This window comes from Psammomys obesus, unplaced genomic scaffold (assembly GCF_907164565.1).
Source record: "Psammomys obesus unplaced genomic scaffold, mPsaObe1.curated_primary_1811, whole genome shotgun sequence".
In the NCBI taxonomy this organism is placed as follows: domain Eukaryota; kingdom Metazoa; phylum Chordata; class Mammalia; order Rodentia; family Muridae; genus Psammomys; species Psammomys obesus.
In genome coordinates, this window is record NW_026585686.1 from 15,362,017 (window position 1) to 15,382,463 (window position 20,447).

Here is a 20,447-nt window from a genome sequence, read left to right on the forward strand (position 1 = left end):
GGAGGACCTCCCCTATCAGTGGACTTGGGGAGGGGCATGCATGCAGAAGGGGGGGAGGGTGGGACCGGGAGGGGAGTAGGAAGGGGCTTATGGGGGAATACAAAATGAATAAAGTGTAATTAATAAAAAAAATAAAAAAATGTAAAAAAAATAACTGGTATGAAGGGTAAAGAGGGAGTTATGGAACAAGAAGGGATAAATAGATATGGGGAAGGGAAGGACAGAGAATAAGAGGAAAACCAGGAGGGAAAAATAACAAAAGACTTTCCCAAAATGTTATATGGAAAACTATATAAAATATTCTTTTATAGAAGGTTCATATACCTATACTCATACATAAAAAGAATTAAAATGCAGTTAACAAAGACCTTACTAGACACAACAGGCCATAGAAGAGAACTTACTTCTTTTATTCTGCTTAGTGTATATTGTACTAATCCAACTCATGATGATTTCTCATTACATTTATAGATTAAGGTACCTCTCAACCTTCATCAGAGAAGATGCTTTTGTTTATACAAGATGATGATCACCAGAGACCCACAACTGGATGAGATGCAAAAAAATAAGAGACTGCAGAATATTCAGTTCTACATGGAACATGTATATCACTCCCAATTTTTCCAAAGATGACAGAAATACTGTAAGAGCCAGATGTGGATGACTACAAAGAAACATTGTCTTTTGGGCACAGCAAGGAGCTGTACATATTAACTCAAAGTGATTGTGATAGTAGGCATAAGACTTGTTGAGTCCAAAACAGTGAAAATTTCAGCATGAAATGAGGAATTAGCTATGAAGCCCAATCACCAGGCAAAGAGCTATTGACAATTGTTATCTGCTGGTAAAGGGCTATTCATTTATTTTTTCTAAGAATGTAGCCCCTTGTAGTTCACCATGCTCTAGTGAAAGGCCACACATCCAAGAATATTTGCATAGGATAAATTGGTCTTAATTGGGGGAAAACAGACACAAAATTGGACGGGAAGGGAAGGGGAGTGGATCTAGGAATAGTTGGAGAAGGGAGATTGAACATGATGAAAATTCATTTACAAAATTATTAAAAAAATTAAAAAATAAAATTATAGAAAAACACATTCTATATGTTTTATTAAAAAATTAATTTATTTAATCATTTTACAGTTTGATCCTAGCCTCTTCTTTACTTTACTTCCAGTGCCACCATCAGGACCAGAACGGGAGTTCTCTGTAAGGGTATCAACCCATCAGGACAACTCAAGTCAGTAGGACTAAGCACATCCTCTCCCACTTATATCTGACAATGCAGCCCAGCTAAGGAAAAGTGATCCAGAGGCAGGCAACAGAAACAGAGACAGCCCTTACTTCCATTCTGTTGATCAATCTGTACATCTGGTACATATGTGTAGGGGGTCTAGGTCTCCCATGCATGTTCTTTGGCTGGTGTTTCAGTCTCTGAGAGCCAACATGGGTCCAGATTGGTTGACTCTGTGGCCTTCTTGTGGTATCCTTGACCCCTCCAACTCCCTCTATCCTTTTTCCCTCTCTTCCACAGAACTCCCCAAGCTCAGTCTATTCTTTGAGTGTGGGTTTCTGCATCTGTTTCCATCAGCTGTTGAATGAAACCTTTCAGAAGACAGTTAAGCTAGGCTCCTGTCTGCAAGCATAGCAGAGTATCATTTATAGTGTCAGGGGCTGGCTCTCTTCCATGTGGTGGGTCTTAAGTTGGGCCAGTCATTGATTTGCCATTTCCTCAATCTCTGCTCCATCTTAATCCCTACACTTCTGATAGACAAGACAAATTTGGATGGAAGGTTTTATGGTTGGGTTGTGTCCCCCTCCCTCCACAGGAAGTCCTACCTGGCTACAGGTGATAGCAGCTTCAGGCTTCTTAATCCCCTTTGCTAGGAGTCTCAAGTACCCAATAGACTCCTGGGAGCCTCTCCTGTCCCAGAGATGCACCCCTTACCAACTTCTGTTCTTTCTCCTGGTCTCCCCCAATTCTCCATGCATCTGATTCCCACTCTCACCCCATTACCCTCCCTATCCCCTTTCCCACCCAGTCCCCTCCTACTATCTACTTCAGATGTCTATTTTATTTCCTCTTCTGAGTGAGATTCACACATCCTCCTCTGAGCCCTCCTTGGCTTCTTTGGGTCTATAGACTGTAGCGGGTTATCTTGTATTTTATGGCTAATATCCACGTATGAGTGAATATATACCATGTGTGTCTTTCTGAGTCTGGGTTACCTCACTCCGAATGATCTTTTCTAGTTCTGTCCATTTGTTTGTAAATTTCAAGATTTCTTAGTTTTTAATAGTTGAATGGTATTCAATTGTATAAATGTACCACATTTTCTTTTCCCATTCTTTGGTTGAGGGAATATGGGTTGTTACCAGTTTCTGGCTATTACGAATAAAGCTGCTATGAACATAGTTGAACAGGTGTTCTTGTGGTATGGTGGGGGCATTTTCTGGGTTTATGGCAAGGAGTGGTATAGCTGGGTTTTGAGATAGAGCTATTTCAAATTTTCTGAGAAATCTCTAGATTGGTTTTCATAGTGGTTGTACAAGTTTGTACTCCCACCAGCAATGTAAGATGGAATCTCAAAGTCATTTTGATTTGCATTTCCCTGATACCTAAGGATAATGAATATTTCTTTTGTTTCTGATCAATAAATGATAATTTAATGTCCCTTTTAAAAAATTTTTAATTTTGTGTTCAATTTACATAGTTGTAGTACCATTCCTCCCCCCCTCCCAAGCCCATTCTCTCTCCTTTTCTTCAGAAAAGAGGAGCTCCCTTTCCCATCCAGCCCAGCTCATCAAGTTGCATCAGGACTGAGCATATCCTCCTCCCCTGTGGCCTGGCAAGGCAGACCTGCCAGGGAAAAGTGATCAAAAAGCTGGCAAGTGGGTCCATGTCTGATGCAATCTCTACTTCCTTTACTAGAGGACCCACATGAGGTCTAAGCTGCCCATCTGCTAAATCTTTATAGGGGGCCTAGATCCAATTAGTGCATGGTCCTTGGTTGATGTTCCAGTCTCTGGTTCATGGACTCAGTTGGTTTTCTTGTGGAGCTCCTGTCACCTCCAGGTTCTTTTCTTTTTCCTCCCACTTTTCCACAAGACACCCTACGCATCACCCAATGTTTGGTTCTAAGTCTCAGCATCTGTTTTGAGGCACTGCTGGGTAGTAACTCTCAGAGGACAACTCTGTCAGACTCCTGTCTGCAAGTTTAGCAGAGCATCATTTATAGTGTCAGGGGTGGCACTGTCCAATAGAGTGGGTCTTCGGTTGGGCCAGGCATTGTTTGAGCATTCCCTCAATCTCTGCTCTATCTGCTTTATCTTTATCCCTGTACATCCTGTAGGTAGGACAAATTTTGGGTCAAAGTTTTTGTGGGTGGGTTGGTGTTCCCATTCCTTTGCTAGGAGACTAGTCTAGTTAGTGGGTGTGCTCTATGGCCTCTGCTACGAGGAGTCTCTGCTTGAGTACCCCTCATATCCTCCCAGGAGCCTACCCTGACACTGGTCTCCAGATTGTCACAGAAATAATCCTACCCTCATTTCTTGTTTCTCTACAGGGCTTCTGATCTCTTGACCTTGCTGTCCCTATGTCTGTTCTTCACCCTCCTCTGTGCCCCTTTCTTATCTTGTTCCCTCTCTTCAGCCACTATCTCTGTCCATTCTATCTCCCCTTCCTAGTGTGATTTATATGTTCTCTTTTAGAGGTTGAACATTTATTTAAGTGCTTCTCGACAATTAGAGATTCCTGTGTTGAGAATTCTGTGTTTAATTCTGAACCTCATTTTTCAATCAGGTTATTTGGTTTGCTGGTGTTTAATTTCTTGAGTTCTTTATATATTTTATATTTTAGCCCTCTGTTGGATGTAGGGTTGAAGAAATTTTCAATTCTGTAGTCTGCCACTTTGTCCTATTGATGGTTTTCTTTGTCTTACAGAAACTTTTCATTTTCATGATTCCCCATTTATCTGGAATACTCTTTTTAAAAACTCTATTTGGGGTGTTGAGGCATCAACCTCTCCTCCAACCTCCCAATCCTATGTAGGAAAAAGTTAGTGAGGAGAGAGGGCACCTTTACTTCTCCTGGAGGTTTAGGGATGAGGGTTTTTTTTTTTTAATTTTTTTTATTTAGGACTCTATACAAATCTTTATTGATAGCAGATACAGTCAGCAGTCTTCAAGCCACTGTACCTATAAGTGTTTCTCTCTGCTGTTTGCTCCAAAAGGCCACACTGTCCATCTCTCAGGCCTCTCCAAACTGCTAACATCACACACCAACACCGCATGCCAGCTTTCTCTTTCTGGGCTTTCAGTTTATAACATCTAAGCCCTAAACCACACCCCTTTTCATGCCGCACATGTAAGGCTATTATCAGCTGGCAAAAGCCACACTCTGCATGAGGCAATTAACAGGTGTGAACAGACTACAGCCCAACTAAAATCCAACACTTGGGATTAAAACAAACTGAGTTTACAAAGAAACCAAAACTTCAATTACATTTAATAATTGTTGATCTTAGTGTTCAGAAAGTAGTTTCCTGTGCCAATGCATTCAAGGCTATTTCCCACTTTCTCTTTTAATGGAGTTAGTGTAACCAGTTTTTTTTTTTTTTAATTTTTCAATACAGGGTTTTTCTGAGTAGCCTTGCTCTACTGGACTCAATCTGTAGACCTTGAACTCACAGCAATTCACCTGCCTCTGCCTCCCTGAGTGCTGGGACTAAAGGCATCTGCCATCACACCTGGCTTAGTATATTCAGATTTATGTCGAGGTCTTTGATCCACTTGGACTTGAATTTTGTGCAGGGTAATAGATATAGATCTATGTGTATTCTACATGCAGACATCCAGTTACACCAGCAGCATTTGTTGAAGATGCCCTTTTTATTTTTTGTATGGTTTTGGCTTTTTTTCATCAAAAATCAGGTGTCTGTAGGTGTGTAGGCTTATTTCTAGGTCTTTGATTTGTTTCCATTTATCAACCTGTCTGTTTTTATGCCAATACCATGGTTGTTTTAATTTGTTTATTTTTTTTTATTATTATTGCTTTGTAGTATGGCTTGAAATCAAGGATGGTGATATCTTCAGCAGTTGTTTTTTTTTATTTCTAAAGAATTGTTTTAGTTATGTTGGTTTATTTTTTATTTTTTATTTTTAAATGCTACCCTGTTCCCAACTAAATCAAGATAGGAGCTTTCATCAAAATTTGTACATAAAGGTATTCAGTATATGTTCACTAACTAATGAATAAATAAAAGATGTGGCATTTAGACAAAATAAAATATCATTTAGACAGAAAAACAAAATACTGACAGACATTAAAGTCATTAACTATAATTTTGTATTATTTAATTATTGAATGAGACTTTTCTCAACAACAACAGCCTCATTCTTTATTTTATATTGTGATGTATGTTCAAAGTTTCTTCACCAATTATTTGTTCAGTACCACATGGTTACTCTGAAAACTGAGAAACAATTAACATTATATGGACTGGACAAATTAAAAGTAGAAGTATACATATTCACACATATACATTTATGCATGAAATAACAATTAGTAAAAAAAGAGGACATGAATCTGAAAGAGAGCAGAGACAACAGGTACTTGGAAGGGCTTAGAAGAAAAGTGAAGGGAGAAATGTAATGATTGTAGGTAAGCCTCAAAATCTGCCAAGACCTTCACCTTCCACCTATTAATAATCACAATAACATATATTTTTCTTTCTGTAGAATCTAAGAAGATTATTGTTATACATAATTACATATGACAATTTGGATACTACCAAATTATAACCTTATCAAGAGCTATGGGCATGACGGTTCTTTCACCTATCTATCTAGAAGGTGGCTACCCTGGAGTTCTCTTCAGCAACTTTTATCAAAATTTTTAGGGAAACAAAGCTCCAAGATTAACTGAACATAAACCTAGCAGAGGGAGGGGAGGAGAGAGAGGGAGGTGGAAAAGAAATAGTCAGAGAATTAATGGATTGGGGCTGAGAAGAGTGTACAAGTGAAGGGAAGTCTCCTTGGCAGTTGTAATTTAGCAAATATAGAAAGCAGAACAGTTAACTGTCCACTCTGTCCACAAATCTTGCTGTTCCAGAAAGGCTTAAAAAATCCAAAAGACAAACTAGGGCTGCCCTCTGCATTTGTTCACATCTAAAGGATACTCATCTTCTTCTTCTCAGAGAGCCTCCCTCTCGTAACCATTGCTTTCTTGTACAGATAATACTTTCTGGTTCTCTATCCAAGACCATGAAGAATAAGAGGAGCACAATGCTGACTCTGGAGCCTGTTTCCTAGAGGTGTTGTGATTGAGATAATAAGAATGACTAGCCTATTAGGCAGCATAGACTCTGACTGGATACAAGTGGTAAAGTAAATATGCAGAAAAAGAAAAATACCTTGTAAGCTCTTCTTTAATCTTCAAGGGTTCGTGTGGGTAGAATTTCACTCTAAAGCACATGGTGTATGGTGGATGAGCTGAAACATCATAAAAAAAGACATGAGATAAGCGGCAAAACATCACAGACTCCAACACACACAGGAATTTCAGCAATGAAGGAACCAACTAGCAGGGAAGGGAGGAATGTTGAAGGAAAGAGGCCAATAGAATGCCTAGGAGGATAATATGATGGTGACTCAAACAAAGTATTTAACAGAGTAAATGCAGAATACAAGTAAACAAGGCAAAAAGTCTGTCTTTCCCCATCACAACTCACCTTCATCCCTTCATCTCTTCATAACACAGGAAGAGGATATTTTCTCCTCTGATACTTTATACCCTCATGTGAAAGACAAAATGTCAAAAAGTACCATTCAGGTTTTGAATGCATGAAATAATTTTTAATGCATGAAGTGGAAAATTGCTGTTATACATGTGTTCTTAAGTGAAAAAGATGGTGTCTTTCAGGTATTATTATGTTTTTAAGAAGTCAGCCACATAATATTTGTTGGTTTTTATTACTATCTACATATGAGGTTAAATGGAATTTTATTCTCTAATTCTTCTTTCAAGATAAGCAGGAGTTAAATCATCACCAGACAGTTCACAGTATCTGAGCTATTCTGGATGTAATCAAATTTGTTTCATAAAAAGTACTACCAGTTTAAATTTGGCTGTATAATAAATAAAATTCATATGGTAAATAATTATTGCACTGATTTCAGAGTTGAGCTGATGAGTTGGCTTGGCAAGTAAAGAAGCTGGTCCCCAAGTCTGATGACCTGAGTTCAGTCCCTGAGACCTGCATGTGGAGAACCAACTCCTGCAAGTTGTTTTCTGATCTTCACATGCCCTACCCCATAAATAAAATAACTATAACTAAAATAATTGAATGGAAAATATACACATCATAAGAACAGTGCTATTATATTAGGGAAGAAAATGTGAATACACACAGAAATGAGTACATACTCACAATCACACAGGAGTCAGTATGCTGTTTTCCTGTCAGTAAATTTCTTAAGTTATTGCTACCAACATGACCCTATGTTTTATATTTAAGAAAGAAAGGTATTGATGCATTGATGCCTATCTGCATTCTAGGACTCAGGAAACAGAGGCAGGAAAATCATCAGGCATTTCAGACAAAGCAGTGTTCTATGTGAATGAGAGCTAAGTAGTAAGACCCTATCTTTAAAATAGTAATCATAGTAAATTCTAATTAAAGAAAGGAGAGAATGAATAGATGATTAATGAGAAGAGCACTTACTGTGAAAGCAAGAGGACCTGAGATCAAATTCCTACCACACACAAAAGTCGGCATAGCTTTGCAAATCCTAGCCTTCAGACTATGAAGGTTCCTGAGTTTGTTGGCTAGTACACTTAGCCAAATAGTAAGTTTCAGGTTCAGCAAGTGAGCCTGTTCCCCCCACCAAAAGGTAGAAAACAACAACAAAAAGACAAAGTCTTTCTCAGGCGTCCAAAGGCATGTACAGAGGTACATGCGTGTACTATACACACCATACATAGAAATACATACCATGAGAGGTGGTATATTTTCTTTATTATGAAAAATGGACACTTTTCATAAGGCAATAATGCAACTTAGAAAACTACAAGTGAGTCTTAAGTCATTCATTTCATATCTAGAACATAAAATATTTTATCATTGAACATTATCTAGAGTTTGATTTTTTGAAAATCATCTTTAAATTACGAAAAATTATGATTTTCATTATAAAACATTTGTACTGTTTTATAACAGAAAACTGTTTTTACTAGAAAAACAATTGAACTGAAGATTTAAGAGACTTTTCTCTATTTTCTGTATTACTTCCATCTTTATCTCTTGTTAAAGTTTTCTTTCTAAGATTTTTAGATAGATACATAGAATAATGTCCAATAAATAGAATGATAGGTAGTCCATCCTCCTTTAGGTTGTCTCTGTTCCTGATGTTTCATTGTTTAAGATCGTACCAAATACCATCTCTCCTCCTACTATTAATAATTTTTTTATATTCTTCTATGTAGGCTTAGATTTTTTAACACCTATTTTATTTAAAGTTCTTAAACATGTTTATCTCCCTTCCAACCCCTGACCTTATGAAGATTAGTAGAGAAAGGGGCTATAGACCTAGCAGAGGGTTTACTTCCTGCTATTAAAGGTTGATGGGTTCTTTGGGAATTACTAATCTCAGTTGTCAGGGTACCATCAGTCTAGTCAAACAGCAAAGCAGCAACAGCAACATGCATCAGCAGCGATGGAAGTATTCAGTAGAAGTGGCTAGACTCCACACAAATGGCAGAGTCCACTGAAGCTGCAGAATTACACCAAAGCAGCATAGGGGTTTCTCTGGAGCAAATTTCTGTGTGAGGACCAGTGAAGGATGTGAACCATAACAGTGAAAAAGCGTAGAGATGCAGAGATCATTGTCTCGATGTCTGTGGGCTTCTATCTAACCCTTCTTAAAGTCCACAAAAGGATATTTTGCAGCCTCCTCACACTGGGTAGCTTTCAGTTTACCAATAATCATGTGCCCTCTCACAGGAGTTATTTTATGCAGGGGTTGTTATCCACAGGGTAAAAACATTCCCATATTCCATACTTGGAACCAAAACAACATATTCACATGATACAACTGAGTTTGCAAGGAAACCAGAAACTTCCACTTCACTTGTATGAGTTTTATGATCTCATTCATATATATTCTTATATACTCATACACATGGAGGCATCTTTTATTTACTTTCTCAAAATTAAATCAAACAATGCATGTTTCTTTTATTTTTATCATATAAAGCTTTACATGCCCCTTCCTCCAGTAGGGTATATGTAATATCTATATAACTCATTTCCCATAAGCTGCAATAGCTTATATTATGTGTAAATCCAAATTTACTCACATATTAGCCAGAAATTTTCATTCTAGTTACTTTCAAAGTTTTACAATTAAATATTTTGTGGTATTCATTATTTTGTGTAGGTCATAATGCAGTCTAAAAGTGGAATGCCTGGGCCAATATGTACTGGAAAAAATTTTCAAAGACACAGAAAATTAAATTTTCTGACTGGATGCAAACTGTTCTATAGGTTTTCTACAAGTAGGGGCATAATCTTTTAGGATATGGACTTATCATGCCCTACAGTTGGGTGTAACACACATCTAAGTTCATCACACACAAATCAAAACTAGTGATCACACAAAGAAAGACATAGTTTCACAGTTACCATCTTTGAGTACATCTGAGTGAAGGAACACCTCTACCCAGTCACTTTCACTCTAATGCAAAGGCTACCTCTGTCATGTGAGAATTCTGCCTAATTAGAAAACTGTGCTCCTAGCACTACAGTCTTTTCTCTCTTTAAATATTTTAAAAAAATTATTTATCTTATGCATATGACTATTTGGCCTTCATGTGTGTATGCACATCTCTTTTGTGCTGGTGCCTGCAGAAGCCAGAAGAGGACATAGGATTCCCTGGACTTGGAGTTACAGACTTTTTGCTGGAATGTAGGATGCTGGAGAAATAACCCAGGTCCTCTGCAAGAAAAACAAATAATCTTAAACACTCAGCCATCATTACAGCCTTAAAAGACTTGAGTCTTTTCTAAAATAAAATTAAAAAATAAAAAAAAACTACCCACAATTCTTCTCTCTGTTTCTACTAGGAGACATTTTCAAGTGCTCTAAACAAAGTTTTTCTATGGCAGCTCTGTGCTTCCTTAAATATGGGGTCCTGGTGACTCCTTAGTACTTAATCTTCACAACATGTAAATCTTAATTATTTTCACATGTGATGTGGCTTGTGACAAGCAAAAAAAAAAAATACACTGTGTTCTGATATCTCCTTACTTTTTTGTGAATGTAATCATAGATAAAACTAGTAAGTTGTAGTCATGACACGTTATTATTTTTTTTAATTTTATTTTTTCTTATCAGTTACATTTTATTAACTCTGTATCCCAGCCGTGTCCTGATTCCTCATTCCCTCCCAGTCCCTCCCAGTCCCTCCCTCCCTCCCTCATCTCCACCGTGCCCCTTTCCAAGTCCACTGATAGGGGGGACCTCCTGCCCATTCATCTGATCCTGTTTTATCAGGTATCTTCAGGACTGGCTGCAAAGCTCTCCTCTGTGGCCTAACAGGACTGCTCCTCCCCTGGGGGGTGGGGAGGCCAAAGAGCCACTCATTGAGTTCCCATTAGAAATAGTCCTTGTTCCCCTCACTATGGGAAGCCAATTGGTTACTGAGCTACCACAGGCTACATCTGAGCAGAGGTTCTAGGTTACATTCATACAAGGTTCTTGGAAAAAAAAACACTTACAGAGACCCTAAATCAAATGGACCTAATAGACGTCTACAGATCTTTTCATCCAAACTCAAAAGAGTATACCTTCTTTTCAGCACCACATGGAACCTTCTCCAAAATAGACCATATAGTTGGTCATAAAGCAAGCCTCAACAGATACAAAAAGATTGAAATAATCCCTTGTATTCTATCTGACCACCATGGACTTAAGCTGGACCTCAACAACAACGGAAATAACAAACAGCCTACACGCACATGGAAACTGAACAACTTGTTACTCAACGACAGCTGGGTTAAGGAAGAAATAAAGAAAGAAATTAAAGACTTCATAGTCTTTGAATGAATGAAAATGAAGGCACAACATACCCAAATTTATGAGACACATTGAAAGCAGTGCTCAGGGGAAAATTTATAGCACTAAGTGCCTGCAAGAAGAAATTCGTAACATCACATACAAACAACTTAATGGCCCAACTGAAAAACCTAGAAAAAAAAGAAGCAGATACACCCAAGAGGAGCAGAAAGCTGGAAATAATCAAACTCAGGGCTAAAATCAATCAATTAGAAACAAATAAAACTATTCAAAGAATCAATGAAACAAAAAGCTGGTTCTTTGAGAAAATCAACAAGATAGACAAACCCTTAGTCAAACTAACTAAAAAGCAGAGAGAATCTATCCAAATCAACAAAATCAGAGATGAAAAGGGTGACATAACTACAGACACAGAGGAAATTCAAACAATCATTAGGTCATACTACAAAAGCCTATATGCCACAAAATTTGAAAACCTAAATGAAATGGACAATTTTCTTGATAGATTCCATCTTCCAACATTAAGTCAAGATCAGGTAGAAAGACTGAACAGCCCTATATCCCCCAAGGAAATTGAAGCAGTCATTCACAGTCTCCCCTCCAAAAAAAGCCCTGGGCCAGATGGTTTCAGCGCGGAATTCTACCAGACCTTCAAAGAAGTGCTCACACCAATTCTTCTCAAACTATTCCACAAAATAAAAACAGTAGGTACATTACCAAACTCATTCTATGAAGCAACAGTCACCCTGATACCTAAACCACACAAAGACCCAACAAAAAAAGAGAACTTCAGACCTATCTCTCTTATGAATATTGACGCAAAAATACTCAATAAAATACTTGCAAACCGAATCCAAGAACACATCAAAGATATCATCCACCACGACCAAGTAGGCTTCATCCCAGGCATGCAAGGGTGGTTCAACATATGGAAATCCATCAATGTAATCCACCACATAAACAAACTGAAGGAGAAAAAACACATGATCATCTCCTTAGATGTGAATAAGCATTTGACAAAGTCCAACACCCATTCATGTTTAAAGTCTTGGAGAGATCAGGAATACAAGGCACATATCTAAACATAGTAAAGACAATATACAGCAAGCCTATAGCCAACATCAAACTCAATGGAGAGAAACTTAAATCAATACCACTGAAATCAGGGACAAGACAAGGCTGCCCACTCCCTCCATACCTCTTCAACATAGCGCTGGATGTCCTAGCCAGAGCAATAAGACAACTAAAGGAGATCAAGGGGATACAAATCGGAAAGGAAGAGGTCAAAGTGTCACTATTCGCAGATGATATGATAGTATATATGAGCGACCCCAAAAATTCAACCAGAGAACTCCTCCAGCTGAGAAACACCTTCAGCAAAGTGGCAGGATAGAAAATCAACTCAAAAAAATCAGAAGCCCTCCTGTATACCAAAGACAAAAGGGCCGAGAAGGAAATTAGGGAAACAACACCCTTCACAATAGCCACTAATAACATAAAGTACCTTGGTGTAACACTAACCAAGCAAGTGAAAGACCTGTTTGAGAAAAACTTCAAGTCTCTGAAGAAAGAAATTGAAGAAGATCTCAGAAGATGGAAAGATCTCCCGTGCTCATGGATTGGTAGGATTAACATTGTGAAAATGGCCATCCTGCCAAAAGCAATCTACAGATTCAATGCAATTCCCATCAAAATACCAAGTCAATTCTTTACAGACCTTGAAAAAAAGATTCTCAGCTTCATATGGAGAAACAAAAAAACCCAGAATCTCCAAAACAATCCTGTACAACAACAGATCATCTGGAGGTATCTCCATCCCCGATCTCAAGTTGTACTACAGAGCAATAGTAATAAAAACTGCATGGAATTAGCATAAAAACAAAAAGGAGGATCAATGGAACTACATAGAAGACCCAGAAATAAACCACACACCTATGAATACTTGATTTTTGACAAAGAAGCCAAAACCATACAATGGAAAAAAGACAGCATCTTCAACAAATGGTGCTGGTCCAACTGGATGTCCACATGCAGAAAAATGAAAATAGATCTCTATTTATCACCCTGTACAAAACTAAAGTCCAAGTGGATCAAAGACCTCAACATAAAACCAGATACTCTAAATCTTTTAGAAGAAAAAGTGGGGAACAGCCTAGGACTCATTGGCACAGGAGACAACTTCCTGAACAGAACACCAACAGCACAGGCTCTAAGAGCAACAATCAATAAATGGGACCTCATGAAACTGAAAAGCTTCGGTAAAGCAAAGGACACTGTCATCAAAACAAAACGCCTGCCCACAGATTGGGAAAGAATCTTCACTAACCCTTTATCTGACAGAGGACTAATATCGAGTATATACAAAGAACTAAAGAAGCTGAAAAGCAGCAAACCAAGTAATCCAATTAAAAAATGGGGAACAGAACTAAACAGAGAAGTCTCGAAAGAGGAATAATGAATGGCAGAGAAACACTTAAAGAAATGTTCATCCTCATTAGCCATCAGGGAAATGCAAATCAAAACGACCTTGACATATCACCTTACACCCATCAGAATGGCCAAGATGAAAAACTCAAAGGACAACACATGCTGGAGAGGTTGTGGAGAAAGGGGAACCCTCCTCCACTGCTGGTGGGAATGTAAACTGGTACAACCATTCTGGAAATCTATCTGGCGCTTTCTAAGACAATTAGGAATAGTGCTTCCTCAAGACCCAGCTATACCACTGCTAGGTATATACTCAAAGTTTGCTCAAGTACACAAAAGGGATATTTGCTCAACCATGTTTATAGCAGCTTTATTTGTAATAGCCAGAACCTGGAAACGACCCAGATGTCCATCAACGGAGGAATGGATACAGAAATTGTGGTATTTTTACATAATGGAATACTACTCAGCAATCAAAAAAGAAGAAATCATGAAATTTGCAGGCAAATGGTGGGATCTAGAAAAGATCATCCTGAGTGAAATATCCCAGAAGGAGAAAGACAAACACGGTATATAGACCTATAAGATATGATAAACATAATGAAATCTGTACACTTAAAAAAGATAATCAAGAGAGCAGACATGGGGTAAGATGATCAATCCTAGTTTAGAAAGACAGATGGGACGTGCATTGAAAGTATGACAGGAGTCTACTGAGTGCATCTAAAAGACTCTAACTAGCAGTGTTTTCAAAGCAAAGACTCATGACCAAACCTTTGGCAGAGTACAGGGAATCATAAGAAAGAAGGGGAGTTAGTCTGATGGGGAAAGGATAGGAGCTCCACAAGGACCAAATATATCTGGGCACAGGGTCTTTTCTGAGACTGACATGCAACCAAGGACCATGTATGGATATAACCTAGAACCTCTGCTCAGATGTAGCCTGTGGTAGCTCAGTAACCAATTGGTTTCCCATAGTGAGGGGAACAAGGACTATTTCTAATGGGAACTCAATGAGTGGCTCTTTGGCCTCCCCACCCCCCAAGGGAGGAGCAGTCCTGTTAGGCCACAGAGGAGAGCTTTGCAGCCAGTCCTGAAGATACCTGATAAAACAGGATCAGATGAATGGGGAGGAGGTCCCCCCTATCAGTGGACTTGGAAAGGGGCACGGTGGAGATGAGGGAGGGCGGGAGGGAGGGACTGGGAGGGAATGAGGGATTGGGACACGGCTGGGATACAGAGTTAATAAAATGTAAGTGATAAGAAAAAAATAAAAAAATAAAAAAAAATAAAGAAAAAAAAAGAAAATTCTGTAAGAAAACATAGAAATGGTAAAGAAATTCAGCAGTGTGTCAGGACATAGAATGAACACAAATCAGCAGTTTTTCTATACAATAACAAACATATAGAGAAAGAAGTCAGAGACACTTACACTAAAAATACGATAAAATTATCTAGAAATAACCCTAATCAAGGAGGTGAAAACTTTAAAGCTCTGAGGAAAGACAGAGAAAGAGAGTAGAAAAATGGAAAAACATGCCATATTCATGGATTGGTAGATCCTCTGTAATGAGAACACATAACTTCAGCCACTCAATATGTGACAAAGCTGCCAAAAGCTTATGCTGGAGAAATAAAAGCATCTTCAACAAATGTTGATGGGAAAACTGGATGCCCACAGGGAGTAAAATGAAATTAGACTAGAATTGATTGCCTTGTACAGAAACTAACTTGAAGTGGATTATAGACAGAAATGTGAGAACTGAAATGGCTGGAAGGGGATATAGGTAGGATGTAGACATAGGAAAAGACTTTATAAATAGGACTCAATTTGCCCAAGATTTAAGGTCACCAACTGACAAGTTCAATTTCATAACATTAAATTCAAAACATAACATTGTATCTTCCCAGCATACAAACCAAAACGAAACAAAACACCAACCAACCAACAAACAACCTCCCCCCCAAAAAAACCCTCAAAAACATAAAACAAAAACAAAAGAAAACACCAAACCACTAAAACAACCAAATGGGTAAAGAGAACTTCCACAGAATCAGAGTCAGTACCATCTGTACATTTTACTGAGGATTATAGCTAGAGTATATAAAGAAGGCCTGCTAATACAAGAGAGGGTTTTCAAAAAGAAAAAGAAGCCTAAGAAATATCTCAAAAAAATGTTTACTGTTCTTACCAATTAGATTTCATGTTACCCAAATCAGAATGGTAGAGATCAGCAAACCAACTGACAACAAATGCTGAATGTGAGGTGGAGAAAAGGAATCCTTTATTCACAGTCTATGTCGTTGAAAACTACTCCACCCACTGTGGGTTTCAGTGCAAAAGATCTTAAAAGATCCAGTGTAAAAAGTAAGCTAAATAATCAATCCAACACATAAACCTGTCAAGATACTTGCTTGGCCATATTCATTGCTGCTCTATTCACACTAGCTAGGAAGTGAACATAATATTCATCAATTGATGAATGGATAGTGAAAAATGTTATATAGGCACATTGGAATACTGTTCAGCTGTAAAGAAAAATGAAAAAATGATCTTTGTAGGTAAGTGATGGACTTAAAAAAGATCATATTGGGTAAGGTAATTCACACCCAGAAAGACAAGTGTCAGTCATGTGTTCTGAATAGTTAGATTTAAGCACATACTCTGGAATAACTACAGAAACCAGGACAGAAAAAAGAGGACCTTTGTTACATAGAGTGTGGTGGGTGGGGGACAATAAAGAGGAAAATAGTAGGGAAATATTGTTTTATCTCAGTTTTTTTGCATGTGTGATTCTATCTATGTTGCCTATGTTCATATGTTGCAAAGCAAGGGTGCAAGTAAGCTGTAGGGGGAAATGGAAAAGAAATGAAGAAAACAGTATTTTTGGTCTTTCAGAGTTTGTAGGACTTCCATTCTTGGCATTCTGGCTTTCATGTTACAATACATTGAAGATGTGGCCACTTGTGCAACAGTGGCAAAATTGCTTATGTGGAGAGCCAACCAGTCTCTTGATTGGAATTGAGGCCTACTCCATAGGAGGAAATTCATTCCTGATACTGTACACAGGCTCAAAACCCACAGATAGGGGAATCATGGGTCCTAAGGGACAACCCATTGATGCTGTTTCTAAATGGTCATGTTATAAAGCTGCTAAAAATTTGTGTTTGTGTACACAGATTTGTGCTTCTCACCATGCCTAAGGCTGATGTAGCATTGAGAAAGAGGAGTCTCAGAGAATGTAAGAACCAGAAGGTAGGGAGGCATTCTATGAAATTCTTTCATCTGGAAATAACATATATGATCTCACAGGAAGTGTGTTTACCAACATAAGACCTGCAAAATATTAAGCTAAAAACTCCAGCATGGACTGAGGAGGTTATTTCCAGTGCTGAGGCAGGAGAATCATTTCTCTTTAGGAGTGTAGCCAGTGGTAGGTTTACCATATCCCAGTGGATGACCTCATATCTATGAGCTTATGGACAGCCCTAGTTGTACTCATTGACTTATAAACAAAAAAGCAAGAGGTCATCAAGTTGGGAAATGTGATGGGTGCCCTGGGGAGAGTTGGATGGTGGAGTGAAGCTGTATATGGTCAGGAGACATTGTATACATGCATGAAATTTTCAAAGAAAAAAAATGCAACAAAACAAACAAAATAGAAAAGTCAGATGTTATTCTAATATACCCATAGTCATATGTGACTTGGTGTTTTTTCATTTGCAGCTTTTAATATATTTTTGCTGTTGTTCATTACATTTAAAGTTTTGATTATTTTGTATTGTAGGAAGTTTCTTTGTTGCCCTGGTCTACTTGGTCTTCTGTTTTCCCTTGCACATTGATAGGCATCTCTTTTATTAAGTTAGAAAACTTTTAGTCAATGATGTTGTTACCAATATTTTTTTGTGCCTTTGACCTGAGTTTCTTCTCTTTTCTTTAGGCCCATTATTTGTAGGTTTGGTCTTTTTATTGTATCCTTTGTTCCCTGAGTGTTTTAGGCTTTTTTTTTTCTCTACAGATTTAACATGTTCTTTGTTTTGACTTGGCTATCGATTTATTCTACCTTGTCTTTAAGATTTGATATTCTCACTTCCCCTTCTTTAGTCTATCAAGGCTGACCTCTGACCTTTATTATTTTATATCCTGAAATTCTCAAATACAGTTTTATTTCAGTTTGGATTTTCTTAATCAATCCCATTTCTTTGTAAAATTTTACTTTGATATCTTGAATTGTTTTTATCATTTCATTCAACTGTTTTCATGATCTTCATTAAGGTTGGAATTAAAGGTGTCTGCCACCACAATGGCTCGTTCATACAAATTTAAAGTCCTCAAACATATTCATAATTGTTATTATAAATTACTTTTCTTGTGTTTCAGCATGCTACAATAGTGGTGGTGTCTTCTAGAAGAGACTTATTTTCTTATTGTTTGTTTGTGTTTTCTTGCTGGGACCAGCATCTGGAGTTATGCTGTTTGCAGTGTTATTTGGTATACAAAACTAGTCTTGCCTTTATTAAATTGGTGTTTATTTCTTTGGTTGCTCTAGCCTCAATCTGACAGGTTTTTTTTGATTAAAAGAATGATGCTTGGTTTTCAGTTATGGAGACACTGTGTTCTAGGGTTTATATGATATACAGTCCCGGTGCAGAGGACAGGGTAAGTTTAGGTTTGTACGCAGTGGGAGGGATGATTTTGGAATTCTCTTACATAGAACTTAGTGTCCAGCTCCACAAAAGGTAACAGAGATAGAATAAGGGGTACTCTGGCTCCGGCCCCAGATGTCAGTGAGTCTATAGTGGGTGGGGGTGGGCTGAGGGGAAGGGCTGAGGCAGGTAAGTGGCAGGTCTCAGAGTAGTCTGGATAGGTCAAAATGAATCAGTAGAAGGAAGGCACCTGGGTCTCTGTCAAGTGGTGACTTTTGGTCCCTGCTGGAGAACAGTACAAATACTACTTTTTTGAGATAGAAACATCACTTAGCATAGTTCCTTAATGCTTAAAATGAAGAAAACTTCTCATAGTTGCTTCAATGAGTCACAAAAAAAATGAAAAGTATCACTTCAGCAACACACATAAAGTCATTATCACTATTATATACTTTTGACTTTTAGTTAGAAAAATATCCCTCCTACAGTCTTCTATAAACCAAGTTCAAGCTTAAAATTCATAGCTCTGACAGTTTGTAGGACAATTCTTACACTTGGAATAGGTCTTGTACAGCACTTCTCTGGAATTCTTTGAAGAAAGGAAAATAAGAAATGTCATTGATTTGTTAGGCTACAAGCCTTTAATGCCTACAAATGCGACACTTGCTTTCTAAAAGATCCCAGGTTAAGTATTAAGTGATCACAACCTTTTCTGTTCAGCTGATGCTTTTTATCATTAACAAATGATATTTTCTCGGCTGCATCAGTGTTGCTGGTCTCTTCTTAATCATGGCTAATTTCTCAGTCTCATCTAACCAGCCAACAGTGTCCCTTTAAGGCAAACATTTCACATTGGTGGTCTTAGTCTTTTCTTAAACAAAACTGTTTCTTCAGGCCTACCTGACCAGAATCACAGGCACTTTATTCAAAATGTCACGTAAACAGTGTTAATAGAGTCTTTGAGGAACACCCAAACTTCCCTCGGAACTTCACAAGCCAGGCTTTCTATCACTTGCATTGCCCTCAGCATTATCTTCTAAGTCCCGGCAACACTCTATTAAGCTCTCAGTGTACCAGATTTCTACACACTTCCACAACCGACAAAAAACAACATGGCCAAGTCTTTAAAGAATTATCTTGTGGCCCTTGTACTGATTTTTGCTTTAGTTGGGGAGAACTAAAGTCAGGATAGGAACTCAAAGAAGAAACTGAAGCAGAGGCCACGGAAGAACCCTTTATGGCTCTTTATAGCTTGCTCAGTTGGCTTTCATATACAACTTAGGATGACCTACCAAGTGTGGTGCCACTGACACTCAGCTGGGTCCTCCCGCTTTATTCATCAAGGAAATCTTTCACTAATATTTTCTTACAGCCAAGTCTGATATAGGCATTTTCTGAATTGCAGTTCCCTTTTGCCAGATAATCCTAGCTTTTGTTAAGTTGACAGAAAACTACGCAAGACAGGGTGGGGTAGAGTTTAAGAGCAGGCAATGTATTTCTTTGGTATCTGTTACAGGTTCTCCTTGAAATACATAAAATCAGCAGTTTAGATCGATTCTGGCAGAGGTGACTCAACCAAAGAATCATGTCACTTACCTAAAGAAGGAGGATCATGAGTAAGAGGATCAATCTTCAATCAGAAAGGCAAACAAGAATGACTTCAGAAGAGGGAGAAAACAGGGAATAAGACAGGAGCCTACCACAGAGGGCCTCTGTAAGACTCTACCCTGCAGGATATGGAAGCAAAGGCTGAGACTCATAGCCAAACTTTGGGAAGACTGCAGACAATCTTATGCAAGAAGAGAGATAGAAAGACCTGGAGAGGAGAGAACTTCCACAAGGAGAGAGAGAAAAAAAAAAGAAACTGGGCACAGGGGTCCTTTCTGAGACTGATAGTCTATCCAAGGACCATGCATGGAGATAACCCAGAACCGCTGCTCAGATGTAGCCCATGGCAGCTCAGTGTCTGGGTGGTTTCCCTAGTAATGGGAACAGGCACTGTTTCTGACATGAATTCAGTGGCCTGCTCTTTGATCACCTACCTCTGAGGGGAGTGCAGCCATACCAGGTCACAGAGGAAGACAATGAAGACAGTCCTGATGAGACCTGATAGGCTAGGGTCAAAAGGAAAGGGAGGAGGACCTCCCCTATAGTGGACTTGGGGAGGGGCATGGGAGGAGAAGAAGGGGGGGAAATGAGATTGGGAGGGCATGAGGGAGGGGGTACAGTTGGGATACAAAGTGAATAAACTTTGTAAAGTAATTAATAAAATAAAGAAATAAATTTTTATGAAAAGA

The 20,447-nt window shown here is 38.4% G+C and overlaps 1 protein-coding gene across 3 annotated transcripts in view; it reads right to left on the bottom strand.

The window, feature by feature from the left end:
• Frmd3 (FERM domain containing 3) overlaps positions 1-20,447 on the bottom strand; it is a 197,013-nt gene that overhangs the window by 91,316 nt on the left and 85,250 nt on the right. For all 3 annotated transcript variants that reach the window (XM_055630140.1, XM_055630131.1, XM_055630149.1), the window contains one exon: positions 6,414-6,492. In XM_055630140.1, the coding sequence (XP_055486115.1) occupies positions 6,414-6,492 (79 nt within the window). The remainder of the gene's footprint in view (positions 1-6,413; positions 6,493-20,447) is intronic.